Genomic DNA, 14,306 nt, shown 5'->3' on the forward strand with positions numbered 1-14,306 from the left:
TAATGTGATCCTTATTGGGAAGTGGTCAAAAAAGTGGTTGTGAGTAGTTTCCCATGGAGTAACAGTGAATACATCATAATGTCAGAGAAAATAATTTGTTCGTGTTGGAGGGTTGTTTTGTGTGGAGTTTCACTACTTCATTGTGATGAGTTTATTTATTTACTTTATTTATTTTGTTTTATTATATATATATATATATATATATATATATATATATATATATTTTTCTCTCTCTCTCCTGGAATTGCACTTAAAAACATGATCAAGGACCTTCTTTTCTGTGTTTTGCTGACTGTGTGTGTACCCATCTCGGTATGTATGTTCAGGTGTCCATTCAGTATGTGATTTCTTAACTTTTTGAGAAGTAGAAGTCATTGTGTGTATCCAGTGGGGTCTTTATAGTGATGGATATTACTTCATTTGTGTAAATGCTTATTTTTGCTGTATTGTCTAAGTTATTGTTTAGTTTTTGTTTTGTTGTGAAGTGATATAGTTTTGTATATGTGTATTAATATATGCCTACATATATCAAGGGCTGTTTCTCCCTTACCACAGAGGTAGCCAAAGTCAAAATGCATAATTCCACTTCCACCCATTTCATCCTCGCCCATTCCACTCCCATCCACCACCCCTCCCTCCCTCTCATTTTGGTTCCTCATGGATGACAGGTCATCTTGCCCAGAGCCCTGGGTCAGAAGCAATGCAGCAAGACACAGCACATCCACAGCAAGGGCACTTTATTTAATTTGCTACTTGCTTCTCTCAATTTACCTCCACCTCCATTCCTCCCTTACCTGACACATGCAACCCCAAGTACCTGAAGCTATCCACTTTCTCCAGCCACTCTCCTTCAAGACTCACTTCAAATTGCTGCCATCCTCTCCCCATGTATATTTCATCACCTTACTTTTAATCACATTTACCCTCAACTTTCTCCTCTGGCATGCCTTCCCAAACTCCATCACTAACTCCCTTAATTCCCCCCCCTGATCCTGCCACAAGTGCAGTATTGTCAGGAAACAACAACTGGCTTACCCACTTTTTTCCATTTTCTTTAACCATTTCCAATCCCCCGCCCATTACCCTTACCTTTACCTCCCACACTACCCCATCCATGTACATACAGTATATATTGAACAGACATGGTGATATGAAACACTGATGGCATAATTCCACCTATACCTCAAGCCACTCACTCTCACCATTTCTAATTCTAACACAGGGTCTACTCTTGTAAAAACTCTTGACTGCCCATAACAGCTTTCCTCCAATTCCATATATCTGCAAAACTTCCTACATTAATAATAGTATTAATACATACATACATATACCAAAGGCTTTTTCCCCCTACACGGGGGGGTAGCCAAAAAGAAAAAGGCATAGAAATCACTCCCACCCATTCCATTTCCTATATCCACTCCCCTCCACCCTCCTCCCTCCCTCTTATATTGGCACCAACTTTTGACTGACTGGAAACCAGCACTTCCACAGTAGCTGGCAAGGGTCCTCATTCTTTCCCATAGATCTCTGGGGGAAGAAACTTTGGATTGTAGTCAGCATTGTGAAAATATGGGGGCTGTAGCTAACACTAGGTATTGACCTCTTATGATACACCTCCTGGTGGAACTTGGGGAAGCTAAGGTAATTTGTGTCATTCATCAGTCTGCTCGTATTCATTTTTTATCTTTCTACAGCTGCTGCCTCTCACTGATATCTGTGGTACCATGAACAGGTCTTGCATAGGAATGTTTTTGTCGAATCAGTTTCTCTGTATGATATTTTTTCACTATAGTCTCATCTTTTTCTGGTAATTTAGTAATTGTTCATGTAGTAATACCTCTGTGACTGTTGACACACATGGCAAGTACAATATTGGTCTATAGAGTTCAGGTATTCTTGATCAGCCTCCTCTTTCAGAGAATCTGTCTTAGGTGCCCATTGCTGAATGCCATAAGGCCATGTCTCCAGTGAATGAGATTGAGATGTCACGGTTATTTATTACATGCTTTTTTCATGCAGTTGGAAATTGAAGATAAAAGTTAATTATTTTTATTGTCATATATATATATATATACCAAGGAATTTTTTCCCCTTACAAGGGATGTAGCTAAAGTCAAAAGGCATAATTCCACTCCTATTCACTACTCCTCCCTCCTTCCCTCTGTTCTTGGCTCCTCCTGGATGATGGGTCATCCCTGCATCTCATCCATTGCCCTGGGTCAGAAGCAGTGCAATAAGAAGCAGCACATCCACAGCAAGGCCTTTTCATTTAATTGATAATCCCCCCTACCCTTCCCCTCATGCAGAAATAGAGAAGATAGGGAGAAATCCCTTCAGGCTTGGTCTAAATATGATTCACACATAACCACTCCCTAACCCCCTCCTCCCCCACCCACTCCTTTTCATGCATCACATCATCATCCATACACAACCATTCTCCACTCACCCCTCTCTTCAATCTTCTCCCTTCCTTCCTCAACAGACATCCCCCTCTTTCTCAATGCCCCATTTACCCCATCCATCCATTTCATCCTCAGTTGACCCCTCCTGTTCTCTTCATCCACCTCTGCCTTCCACATTTCTTTTACTAATCTTTTTGTCACTCATTCTTTCCATGTGTCCAGATCATCCCAATACTCTTTCATCAACCCCATCTGCCATCTACTTTTCCAGCCTTCTCTCCTCACCAATTTGTTTGTCACTCTATCCAGCCAAGTAATCCCTACAATACTTCTCTTCCTCTCTTATGGTCCATGTTTCTGCCTCGTACAGTTCTGTCAGCACAATGACCCCTTCATACAATCTCCTCTTGGTATCCATTCCCAAATGTCTATTTCTCATTACACTTTTTAATCCTCCAAGGCATTTACTTGCTTCTTTCAGTCTACAATCTACCTCCACCTCCGCTCCTCCCTTTTCTGCCATATGCACCCCCAAGTATCTAAAGCTATCCACTTCCTCCAGCCTCTCTCCTTTAATATTCCTTTCCTAATGTCTGCCATTCTTTCCCCTTGTACATCTCATCACCTTACTTTTACCTACATTTACCTTCAACTTTCTCCTCTTGCACACCTTCCCAAACTGCATCACTAACTTCCTCAATCCCTCCTCTGATCCTGCTACAAGCAGCAAACAACAACAGGCTTATCTTCTATTTTTCTCCATTTTCTTCAACCATCTCCAATCCTTTGCCTTTACCTCCCACACCACCCCATCTATGTACATATTTAACAGCTATTGTGACATGACACATCCTTGGCAAAGACCCACCTTTACCTCAAACCATTCTCTCTCCATTTCCCATTCTAACACAGACTACTATTCTCATACTTTGTCATACCTTCAGAATATAATATCTAAACACAGGCATGTTTGTAAGGGATGAGATGAAATTGACAATGAATTTTGTACAGATGTATGGTGTATTTATTCTTTGACCCAGCCAGTTCCCATATAAATGGGAAAAGGCCCTTTGCTGTTTATGTTTGTACATTGACTTGTTCCTTTTGATTAGTTTCAGGCCTGCAGTCTGCAGTCTGCATTTTTTGTACTTTTGATACTTGTTGTTTATACTTGCCTTTCTGTACTCATTAATAATGAGAACATTTATTTTACAGATTTGGGATTTGAAGTGAACACTGAAGGAGGAAAATTAGTGTGAAAAGATAGATTAAGGTAAGCAACCTAGTGTGTTCATTGCATAATTTAGAATATGTAACTATTATAGGTGATCAGGTAAAAAATGTAATTATGTTTAAATTCAGATAAAAGCAATAGAAACTGACAGATGATATATTTATGAAATAGTATCAAAGCTGCTCCCAGGGATTGGTGCCGCATGGGAATAATTTCAATATTATCTTGTGAATATATCATAAGTTAGATAGTATAGCTTTTATTTGAATTTAAGCATAATTACATCAAAACAAAACTATTTTATCCATCTACAGTATATACCAAGAGCTATTTCCCCCATATAAGAAAGGTAGCCAAGTCAAAGGCACATACCTTCTCTCACCCAATCCACTTTCCTCCACCCCCCCCTCTTTCCTCTCATCTTAACTCCTCGTGGATGACAAGTCATCTCTGTATCCTTCCCACTGCCCTGGGTCAGAAGCATTGTAGCAAGAAGGTACATCCACAGTAAGGCCACTTCACTTAACTGGCAAGTCAAAGGCACATACCTTCTCTCACCCAATCCACTTTCCTCCACCACCCCCTCTTTCCTCTCATCTTAACTCCTCGTGGATGACAAGTCATCTCTGTATCCTGCCCACTGCCCTGGGTCAGAAGCATTGTAGCAAGAAGGTACATCCACAGTAAGGCCACTTCACTTAACTGGCAACCCCCCTCTCTGTCCTCTCATGCAGAATGAGAGAAGAGAAATCCCTTCAGGCTGTGTCAAAATATCATTCACACATAAACACCCCCTTCCCCCATCCCCCACCTTCCTTCCATAACAGTATCATCTATACACAGCCACTCTCCACTCATCCCTGTCTCCTGCCTTCCACACTTTTTTTACTAATCTTTTTTCACTTGTTCTTTCCTTTTGTCCAAACCATCCCAATAGGGGCATTCTCTGTCAGATCAAGTGCCTAACACCCTCATCTCTCCAATTTTGCAGAAATTTGTTTTACAGGTGGTTTTGGGGCTCTAAACACATTTCTGAAATTTTAAGGTCAGTCCAAACAACCGCTCAAGAAATATAACTTCAGATATTTTGAGGTCATATGAGAGGTCACTAATATTTGATGACCCTTAACCAGGGTAATAAAAGTCATAGTTATATGAATGTATATATACTTAGAATCAGAAAAAGACAAGGAATCCAAATATCAGAGTTTTAGAACTCCAGGTTGAAAAAATCCCACTTAAGCAATAATTTGAGGTCAAGATTTGACCCCTGAGGTATAAAAAAGAAAAAAAAAGAAAAAAAAATTATAGATGAGAAAAATTAAGGCATAAGCTTTGGCTATTAGAATCATTAAAAAAGTTTGTTTATGGTAGTATTTTTCATATAATTAACACGTAAGTGAATGCCATATTTGTACGTTGTCCGTCAACTTTACATATTTTTCACACCTAAGCTCCTAATCTAATTAATTACCTTTATTTAAAAAAATAAAATAAAATAAAATAAAACACATCTCTAGGCTATTATAAACAGCCATATAAAGGTTGTTTATGTTGGTAATTTTTATGTAATTAACTTATAAGAGAACATCATGTATTTACAAATTGTTTGTCAATTCACAAGTGCTAAGCCATCTGGTGATTTTTGCAACCTGTTACTGCTTGTACAGGATCAGCGCAGATAGCTGTAGTTTAGATCTACAAGTTAGTACAGGTTCAGCCAGAAGTGTATGTGGTTGGTTGTTATGGTTTTCTAATGAGCCTCTTAGAGTATCAAGAATTAAAATATAGTCTATAACTATTCTAAAATGTGTCATCTTATTGTATATTTTTTATTTACAGATTTATAAAAATTACTCATAGTGATATCTTCATCTTGGCTATTAGACCTTTTCAGCAAAATACAGTGGTTTGGCACTTGAAATACAACCAAGACCCCACTAAAAAATATAAGAAGCACATAACAATCAATCTTAGAAAAGTAACTGATATGCTTATTGAAAAGTGTGATGGAAGATTGAAAAAAGACTCACTGCTACGCATGAACTCCTGGACACTTATAATGAATAACCCCACAATACTTAGAACTATTGAAAACGTTGAGACTGAGCAACATTTATTTGAATCATCTTCAAGCAGTGATTTGAGTGACATAATATCTTCTAACTGAGATATGTACAGAGAACACCCAGCTGAAGAAAATTCTTCAATTTCAATTGAACTAGTTCTAGCACTTTTGGACTAAACATCAATCGAAAAATGTGAGGAATAATATAATTATATAGATTTGTTTGATCTACATGGTATATAATTTTTCTTTATATAATCATAAGTTTAAATCACTTCACATTCATAATCACTAGATATTTTTTTATTTCAATGCCATTTTTGTTTAACCACCTCAGTATGAACCAGATTCTTGCACATAACATTAGCTGTCATATGTATGATTCATGACACTACTCACATTATAAAATATAAAGTCATGCTGTATTACTCATTCTCTTTTACTCTGAATAATAATAAATGCAGAAAACATGATGGAACTAGTTCACAGAATCTGGGGGCAACTCATGTATAACTAAACTACAAAAAATATATAATCAAGATGCCGACGCCAGCATCCTTGTGTACCCACTTGCGCCTCATGATGCCTACTTTGGTGTCATCATACCAAAGTGGTTATAGTAAACCCTTGATATAATGGATCTCAATATACCATACCAAAGTGGTTATAGTAAACCCTTGATATAATGGATCTCAATATACCAGATATAGTATATAACGGACAAAAAATCTGACCAGACAAGCCCTTGCTATAGCAGATGAAAATCCTTTATTGCAAGGGATCCTCAGATATAACGACAGACCCCTATCCCCATATCATCCGTCATATCAAGGGTTTACTGTAATTTCTAATACCGGACTAACTTTAGGATATAATGGATCTGTTCAGTATTTCCATCAAATATAACAGATTGGATATAACAGAAGATCCCTGTCCCCATATCGTCTGTTATATCAAAGGTTTACTGTAATTGGTAATTTTTTGCATAGCAATGTATGCATTTAATAGTTTAGCATTTCTAAAAATAAGAGGGTAACTGCATCCCATCTCCAACACTCTTCAACGTCGTGATGGAAAAGGCAGCCAAGGAGAGTCTTAACCACCCAGGAGTGAGATTTGTCACAGGAAATATAGGGCTTTTAGCCTATGCAGATGACATTGTGATGATAGCCGAGAATATGGATGAGATTAACAAAGTGTTCACACCATTCCAGAACACAGTTGGGCAAGTAGGCCTGGTGTGCAATGAGAGTAAGACAGCAATCATAAAAATGAGTAGAGAAGGCAGCAATAGAGGCAACATGCAGGTCAGAACCCTAAATGTGCAATATACAGACAAATTCAAACATTAAGGAGCCCTTGTAATGGAAAGAAATGAGATGGACATTGAAATAAATGAAAGGATTGCAGCAGGAAACAGATGCTACCATGCTCTCTCTACCATCATGAGAAGCAGAAAGGTTAGCAAGAAAACAAAAATGAGAACAAACAACATTGTAATTAGACCAACAGTATTATATGGTTGTGAGACTAGGACATTGACCAAAGAAAAAGAAAACTTGAAGTCTTTGAAAACACCATTATTAGGATAATTTTGGGCCCAGTGTATGATGCGGAATTGGGAGAATGGAGACAAAGGCACAATAGGGAAATTAGAGAACAGACAGGACTATGAGACAGCGGACGATTTCTTTTGCTCCAACATGAAGAGACAACAAAGAGACCTCTCAGCCAAGCACGGGACAGCAAGAGCAGACCACTAGGCCCATATATCAGTGCGTCGCAGGACACTTTAAAACAAACTCGGAGCCGACACAACGCAGCCCTATCAAAGGTCACCACCAGTGATTGAACCATTAGACAACAGTCTTCATATCGATACTTTCTTTTTGGCAACTCTCAGAGTGCCACCTATACCATATTTTTTTTATTGGCTATCCCTCTTGCAGGGAACGCCCCCTTCTGTAACTTAGCTAGGAAGATCTGGCACCTCTAAAGTTTTCTGGGCTGCCAGCATCGATTGTATTCAGATGAGGATTCGAAATTAAAGAAGAAAAACACAGACATGTTTCACTTGCCACGCCATGCCAACATAAAGTGGTGGTAGCGGTGGGATAGCAAAGCAAGACTATCTCTACAGCAGTGAACATCGAAGCATCAGTGCAACACTAAGTAATTCGACATAAACCAGCTAAACCATGCAAAAGCACCAACGTTCTAGCCCAGTGGTTCCCAAACGTTTTTTGGCCGCGACCCAAATCCAGATCTGGTGAAGATGTGGTGACCCAAGCATCAAAAAGCAATTTCGAAAGTCTTTTTATTGAAAATACAATGAAATAAAAATACAATGGTACAAATATTTTTTTTCTAACAAGGTCTTGCGACCCATGTTTGGGTCGTGACCCATAGTTTGGGAATCGCTGCTCTAGCCCATCGCCAAACAACCCACACCACACCAAAGAAAACATTCAACAACTTTGATCTTCGCTGTTTCTTCAGACGTAGTGACAGACACTCTTCACCGCATCAACTAACTGCACTGCCACAACCACAGCATGAAGCCCTAGTTCTACACCAATCTCTCTCAGCTGCTTCTCCATTACTTCAACATATAGATGTATTCTTCAGCTCTGACATCAAAGCTCCACCGACCTTCACTGCTGCATCAACTAGCTTGATCATGAACAACAAGACGCCCTCCACCGCAACAACCAGCTGCACAACATACAGATGTATTCTCCAGCTCCGAGATGAATGTCCACCGACCTTCGCCACTGCATCAACCAGCTGCATCATGAGCGACGAGACGCCCTCCACCGCAACAACCAGCTGTACAACATCCAGACATATTCTTCAGCTCCGAGACGAATCTTCACCGACCTTCGCCGCTGCATCAACCAGCTGCATCACAAGCGATGAGACGTACAAGCCCTCCTACACGCTCCCTTTATATTATTGTGTTTTTTTTACATATGTATATAATCATAATATTCTCTCCTCATACATCCTAAAACCAACATAAACACTAACCTTTCCCTACTAATTGCAGCAGTGCCTTTAACTGCAAAGTTCACCCAACAAGCCCCCTTTCACTGTGACCCTCCATATGTCAACCTGGTGCCCTTAACCACAACTCGCCAACGACACCCATCTCATGACTGAGATCACGACTCTCCATCACCCTTCCCTCCATATGTCAACCTGGGTAAGTAGATATTTTTCCGTTTATTTAGCCACCTAGTAGCAACAAGGTCTCTTTAGTTTTTTGTTGAACGCCAGAATAGAAAGATTCTCAATGTTATTAGACATCTTGCTTCCGATCCTCAACCTTCCTAGGATGAACATGTCCCCATGATTCAAGCGTGTTTGAATGCTGCGGTAAATAAATCAATATCGGAGTCACCCCCTTTTGTTATTTTTGGTTCAGACAAACAGCTCCCATATGATCTTCTCCTTTCAGATTTACTGCCCATTTATAACTTCAATGATTTTGTAAAGGTTAAAATAACTAATTTCAATCACCTATTCAAAAGAATACATAACTCCATCCATCTAACAAAGAACAAAATGGTCCGTTTGCATAACAAATCAGCCAGAACTGATACCTTTGATATTGGAGACATTGTTTATACCCTTAACCACACACCTACCTCAAAGCTCTCACCTAAATTCTTTGGACCCTATCGCATCATTGGTCATGAATCTAACTATAAGTTCAAGGCACTTAGTTTGCCAAATCTGACAGAGACCCTGTTGCATAAAGATCACATAAAAAAGGTTCCATGTGGCCTAGACATAGAAACTGCTGTTTCTCAAGCTCCCCCTACTCAGGACATAGAGGAGAACACCCAATCCTCTTCACAAATTCCACCTTTGCCACTTCCTCACTATAGTCTTTGTAAAAGAGCCACACCTTCATAAATGTATATTATTGCCTAGGTGAACGGAAATAATATCTACTTTTCGCCAATCCGTACAATTAAGTTTCCTCACATTATTCATTTGTTCTGTTCTTGTATATTTCCTTTATGGCACCCATATGCCAAACTTGTATGTATATACCCTTCATGCCAAGGCCTTCAACAAGGACCTTGTTTTGTGTTTTCTCTCCTTTTCCTTCTATTCTATAAGTGTTGAGTCACCGGGACAGTGACAGTAGCGTGGCCGAGCCAATGTGAGGCGGCAGATGATTTCTTTTGCTCACAAAGAGACCTCTCAGCCAAGTACAGGACAGTGAGAACAGACCACTAGGCCCATATATCAATGTGCTGTAGGACACCTTAACCACTTCCATACAGTAATGCCTGCGTAGGCGTCATGAGGAGCAAGTGGGTACGCGATGATCGAGACCCGGGTCCCCAGTGTAAAGGAAGAGGTGAATGGAGCACAGTTGGAGAAGACTCAATTGGAGCTAATACTGGTAGCAGAGCATGACAAGGGCCTCTTCTAAGTGACCTCCTAAGTTTGATAATGAATCCAAATATGAAAATTGGAAAAAGGATATAAATATATGGAATGAGTTAACTGATTAATTTAAAGATAAGCAGACATTGGCTATATACTTGTCATTAACTGGTTGGGCTAGGATGGCGTCTTCTGAACTTGAATTAACAGTTCTGAACAGTGAAAGTGGTGTAAAGAACATTATTGAGAAACTGGACACAAAGTTTTGTTCTTGCCTGATAAAGGTTGACATCAATTTGCAGTGTTTCACAATTTGTATAATTTCAGAAGAAATAACAAGAAAATGAATATGTGAGTGAGTTTGAACATAAGATACTTCAAGTTTGCACAGGAGGGAGTGACACTGTCAGACTCTGTGATGGCTTTTATGCTTCTAGCTTCAAGCAATTTAGCTGAGCATGAGACTCAAATTGTGATGTCAGAGATCTTCAAAATATATATATATATATATATATATATATATATATTTATATTTTATTACACCCGTGGGTGGCAAACAATAGTACCTGAAATACAGTATTATATTAGAGGACATGTCATCTATTTCATACATTCTTTAAAGGGAAACATAATGTAATAATTATTCAAGATCCCCCAAAATGGGGATGGTGAAATAGTGTTTATGTAAGTGTTACATACAATCATCATGCCTTGTCTCTGGGGAATATTGTCTGTCACCATGGGTCATTGGAGATAGTAATGTTCAAGGGTGTTCGCGTTAGGACTGTTATACAGCCTGCATGGTGATCACTGTGGCGCATCATCCGTCTGGGAGCCTTGTCACTTGTTGATTCCCAAGTCTGAGCCGAGTACTGACAACATTGTGCCTCCGTACCATGGGCTTGCGTCGGTGATACTTGTGGCGGTTGGGTAGGAGGTGGTCGTATGGGGATATTGGTAGTCTGTTCCACAGGTTTTTGGTGTGTCAACATGGCATGAGTGGCTTTATCTTGTTTTTAAGGCATAATAGAAAGAGAGCACTGTGCATTCGTTGTCCAGGATGTGGGTATAGGCTGCCTTGGTAAAACGGTCCATTGTTTGATAAATTCATTGTGTCTGAGGGCGACAAACAATAATACATTAAACTATACTAATACGAAAACTACTTTAAAACGTGCCCTTTGTCAGCAATTATGTGTGCGCTTAACTCAGGAGTCAGATGTGGACATAAGTGCAGAATGTCCCTCAAGCATTAAAGCTGAGCCTGTTTTTGTGGTAATAATAAAGAGGTCTATTATGCCACCTATGGACAGGGACCACATAGATCATCTCAGATATAAATTTCGAAGAAGAGGAAGCAGAGCAGCAATGTCAACGCAAGTTGACTTGAGTGACCAAGGGACTAATCAAAGACTAGATCCTCTGGGTCGTGATGGCCAAGTTTCTCAATGTGTGATTTGCATCACCATTGGGCTTGATATTGTCCGCATTTGGACGAGAATAATGAAACGTCATCTAGGGCTATTGGTGAACGAGATACTAGTGGTAATAGTGAGGAATATATGATACAAATGTCATTATTTGTTGGATACACCAGTGATGAAAATGGCAAACAGACTAAGATTATGCATTTGATTAAGGAGTCTCATAATTGTGGTATTTTGGATACCAGTTGTTCACCTACAGTTAGCAGTCAACAGTGGTTGGATAATAACTTGAACAACCTGTGCAATGCAATGAAGAGTTGGCCTTGATGAGAGAAGAAAAATCTAGCTGTACATTTACATTTGGTGATGGTGTAACCCATAGATCCATTAAGCGTGTAGTATTTCCATTTTGGATTGGAGGTATGAGATCGGAGCTGTCAGTTAATGTTGTTGAGTGTAATCTTCCACTTCTGATTAGTAGGCGATCAGTGAAAAAAGGGAAAATGGTTCTTGATTTCAGTAAGGATTCAGCCAAGTTCAGTGAGCTGTTGGACAGTGAGAAGAAGGAATTTTGTGCTCTGATTGATCAGCTGAGCTGGATAACTAGACAAACAAGACCTGACATTGCCTTTGATGTGTGTGAACTGAGCGGACATTGCAAAAATGCCACAGTGGCTGATGCTGTGAGACTCAATGATATTATCAACTGAGTTGTGGGTGAGCATTTTTGCTCGCTGTTTAGAAAGCTGATAACTGTGGAGGACTGTACAGTATAATTGAATGCTTCTCGGATGCCCCCTTTGGGAACCTGGTGGCTCCCAGGGAGGATTTGTGATTTTCTCAAGGATGGGGAAATTTTGCTGAGTGGTGAAATCCACACTGTCTGCTGAGACCTTGGCACTTGTTGAGTGCACTGAGGCTGCTTCCTATTGTGGACGGATTATCAGGGACATTGTTAATGCCAGACCTTAGCTGTACACTGCTTGGTTGACAATGAGTTTGGTGGAGGCCTTGAATTCTTCTCATGGTGTAGAAGATTGTCATCTTCACATCAACATTACACTGAATGAGAATCTGACAAGAAATAATGGTCCCAAATTGTCAGGAAATAGATTTAATTTGGAAGTGGGTAGAAACAAATTTGCCAACCATGAAGTTAATGAATGGAATAAACTTCCTGCAGAGACATTGCAATGTAGTTCAGCTCAAAGCTTTAAGATGTGTTTAGATAAACAAAGCAAGATGCTCTAATGCCTGCCATTTATTTTATATTATTTGTATATTTGTTATTATTCGTCTGTTTGATTATAATTTATTATTATCTGTTAATATATTATTATTTACTATTTACCTGTTTGTTTATTATTTAACTTTACCTATTTATATATACATTTTATTATTCATATTATGATTTTATCATAATTTTTTTGCATCCGATCTAGTTATGGACTAAATGGTCTCCTGTTGACATGCTCCTCCTGTGTAATCGTTTGATATGTTGTCAATGTGAGGTTAACTCTGTTTCTTGAGTTTGAACTTCTGAAAAACTTTCTGACTCCCTTACTAAGAGGTGGGCCTTAACCCAGTGTTTGCAAGCAGTCCTCTCAGGTCAATAGGATTCCTTGGTTTATAAATACTGTAAATAAGTTGTAAGAAGTTTTTACCTAAGAATATGTTTATTCATGAAATAAACTAGATTTTATTCCATATGAAATTGGCCTTGGCCATGAATTTTATGGACCTTCAATTTTATCTTCAGTTAGAGAAAAAAAAAAGAGAGAGAAAAGACCAAGCATTGTTGGCATGTTCATTTGTTGTCATTTGGCTGTGGGTAGCCATATTGGATTTTTGTGTGGTTCAGTGAATAGACACCATGTGGCAGTATTGTTGAGCTGCTATGTGGAGTGCTGGGTCCTCAGTGTAAAGGAAGAGGTGACTGGAGCAGGGTTGGAGAAAAGACTCAATTGGAGCCATCATTTTATATGGCTACTTATGATAGCCTAGAGATGAGTTTTTATTTTCTTTATTGAAATAAAGGTAATCAATTAGATTAGGAGCTTAAGTGTGAAAAATATGTGCAGTTGACAGACAACGTATAAATATGGCAGTAATTTATGTGTTGATTATATGAAAAATACTACCATAAACAAACTTTTTTTACTTATTCTAATAGCCAAAGCTTATGCCTTCATTTTTCTCATCTATACATATATATATATATACAGTATTAACCTGGAGTTCTAAAACTCAAATATTTGGATTTCTTGTCTTTTTCAGATTCTAAATATATATATACATTTATATAATTGTGACTTATCACCCTAGTAATTGGTCGCCAAATGTTAGTGACCTCTCATATGATTTCAAAATATCTGAAGTTATATCTCTGGAACAGTAGTTTGGATTGACCTTTAAATTTCAGAAATGTATTTACAGCCCTAAAACTACCTATATACTAAATTTCAGCAAAATCAGAGAGATGAGGGTGTTAATTTGAATTTTTTGTCAATCTCACAGAGAATGCCCCACTACTCTTTCATCAGCCTTGTCTGTAATCTCCTTTTCCACTCCTGCTCTCCTCCTCACCTCATTTTTCACTATGTCCAACCTAATAACTCGTACCATACTTCTCAGACATTTCATCTCAAACACATTCTAACTTTTCCTCTCTGCCTCTTGGAAATTCCACATCTCTGCCCCATACAAAGTCATTGGTACAATCACCCCTTCATATAATCTCCTCTTTGCATCCATTCCCAAATGCCTGTTTC

At 38.9% G+C, this 14,306-nt stretch overlaps 1 protein-coding gene across 8 annotated transcripts in view; it reads left to right on the forward strand.

Moving 5' to 3' along the window:
* LOC143035200 (guanine nucleotide-binding protein subunit gamma-1-like) overlaps nt 1–14,306 on the forward strand; it is a 93,094-nt gene that overhangs the window by 2,560 nt on the left and 76,228 nt on the right. For 7 of the 8 annotated variants that reach the window (XM_076201912.1, XM_076201906.1, XM_076201902.1 and 4 more), the window contains exon 2: nt 3,618–3,675. Coding sequence is in view for 1 of the 8 variants with exons in the window: in XM_076201899.1 (XP_076058014.1) it covers nt 6,775–7,056 (282 nt within the window). In the remaining 7 variants the exon portion in view is untranslated. Of the gene's footprint in view, nt 1–3,617; nt 3,676–5,478; nt 10,585–14,306 lie in introns of those variants that run through there. The other variant, XM_076201899.1, reaches the window with a different exon arrangement.

Source organism: Oratosquilla oratoria, chromosome 18 (assembly GCF_046742065.1).
Source record: "Oratosquilla oratoria isolate Oo_2021 chromosome 18, ASM4674206v1, whole genome shotgun sequence".
NCBI lineage: Eukaryota > Metazoa > Arthropoda > Malacostraca > Stomatopoda > Squillidae > Oratosquilla > Oratosquilla oratoria.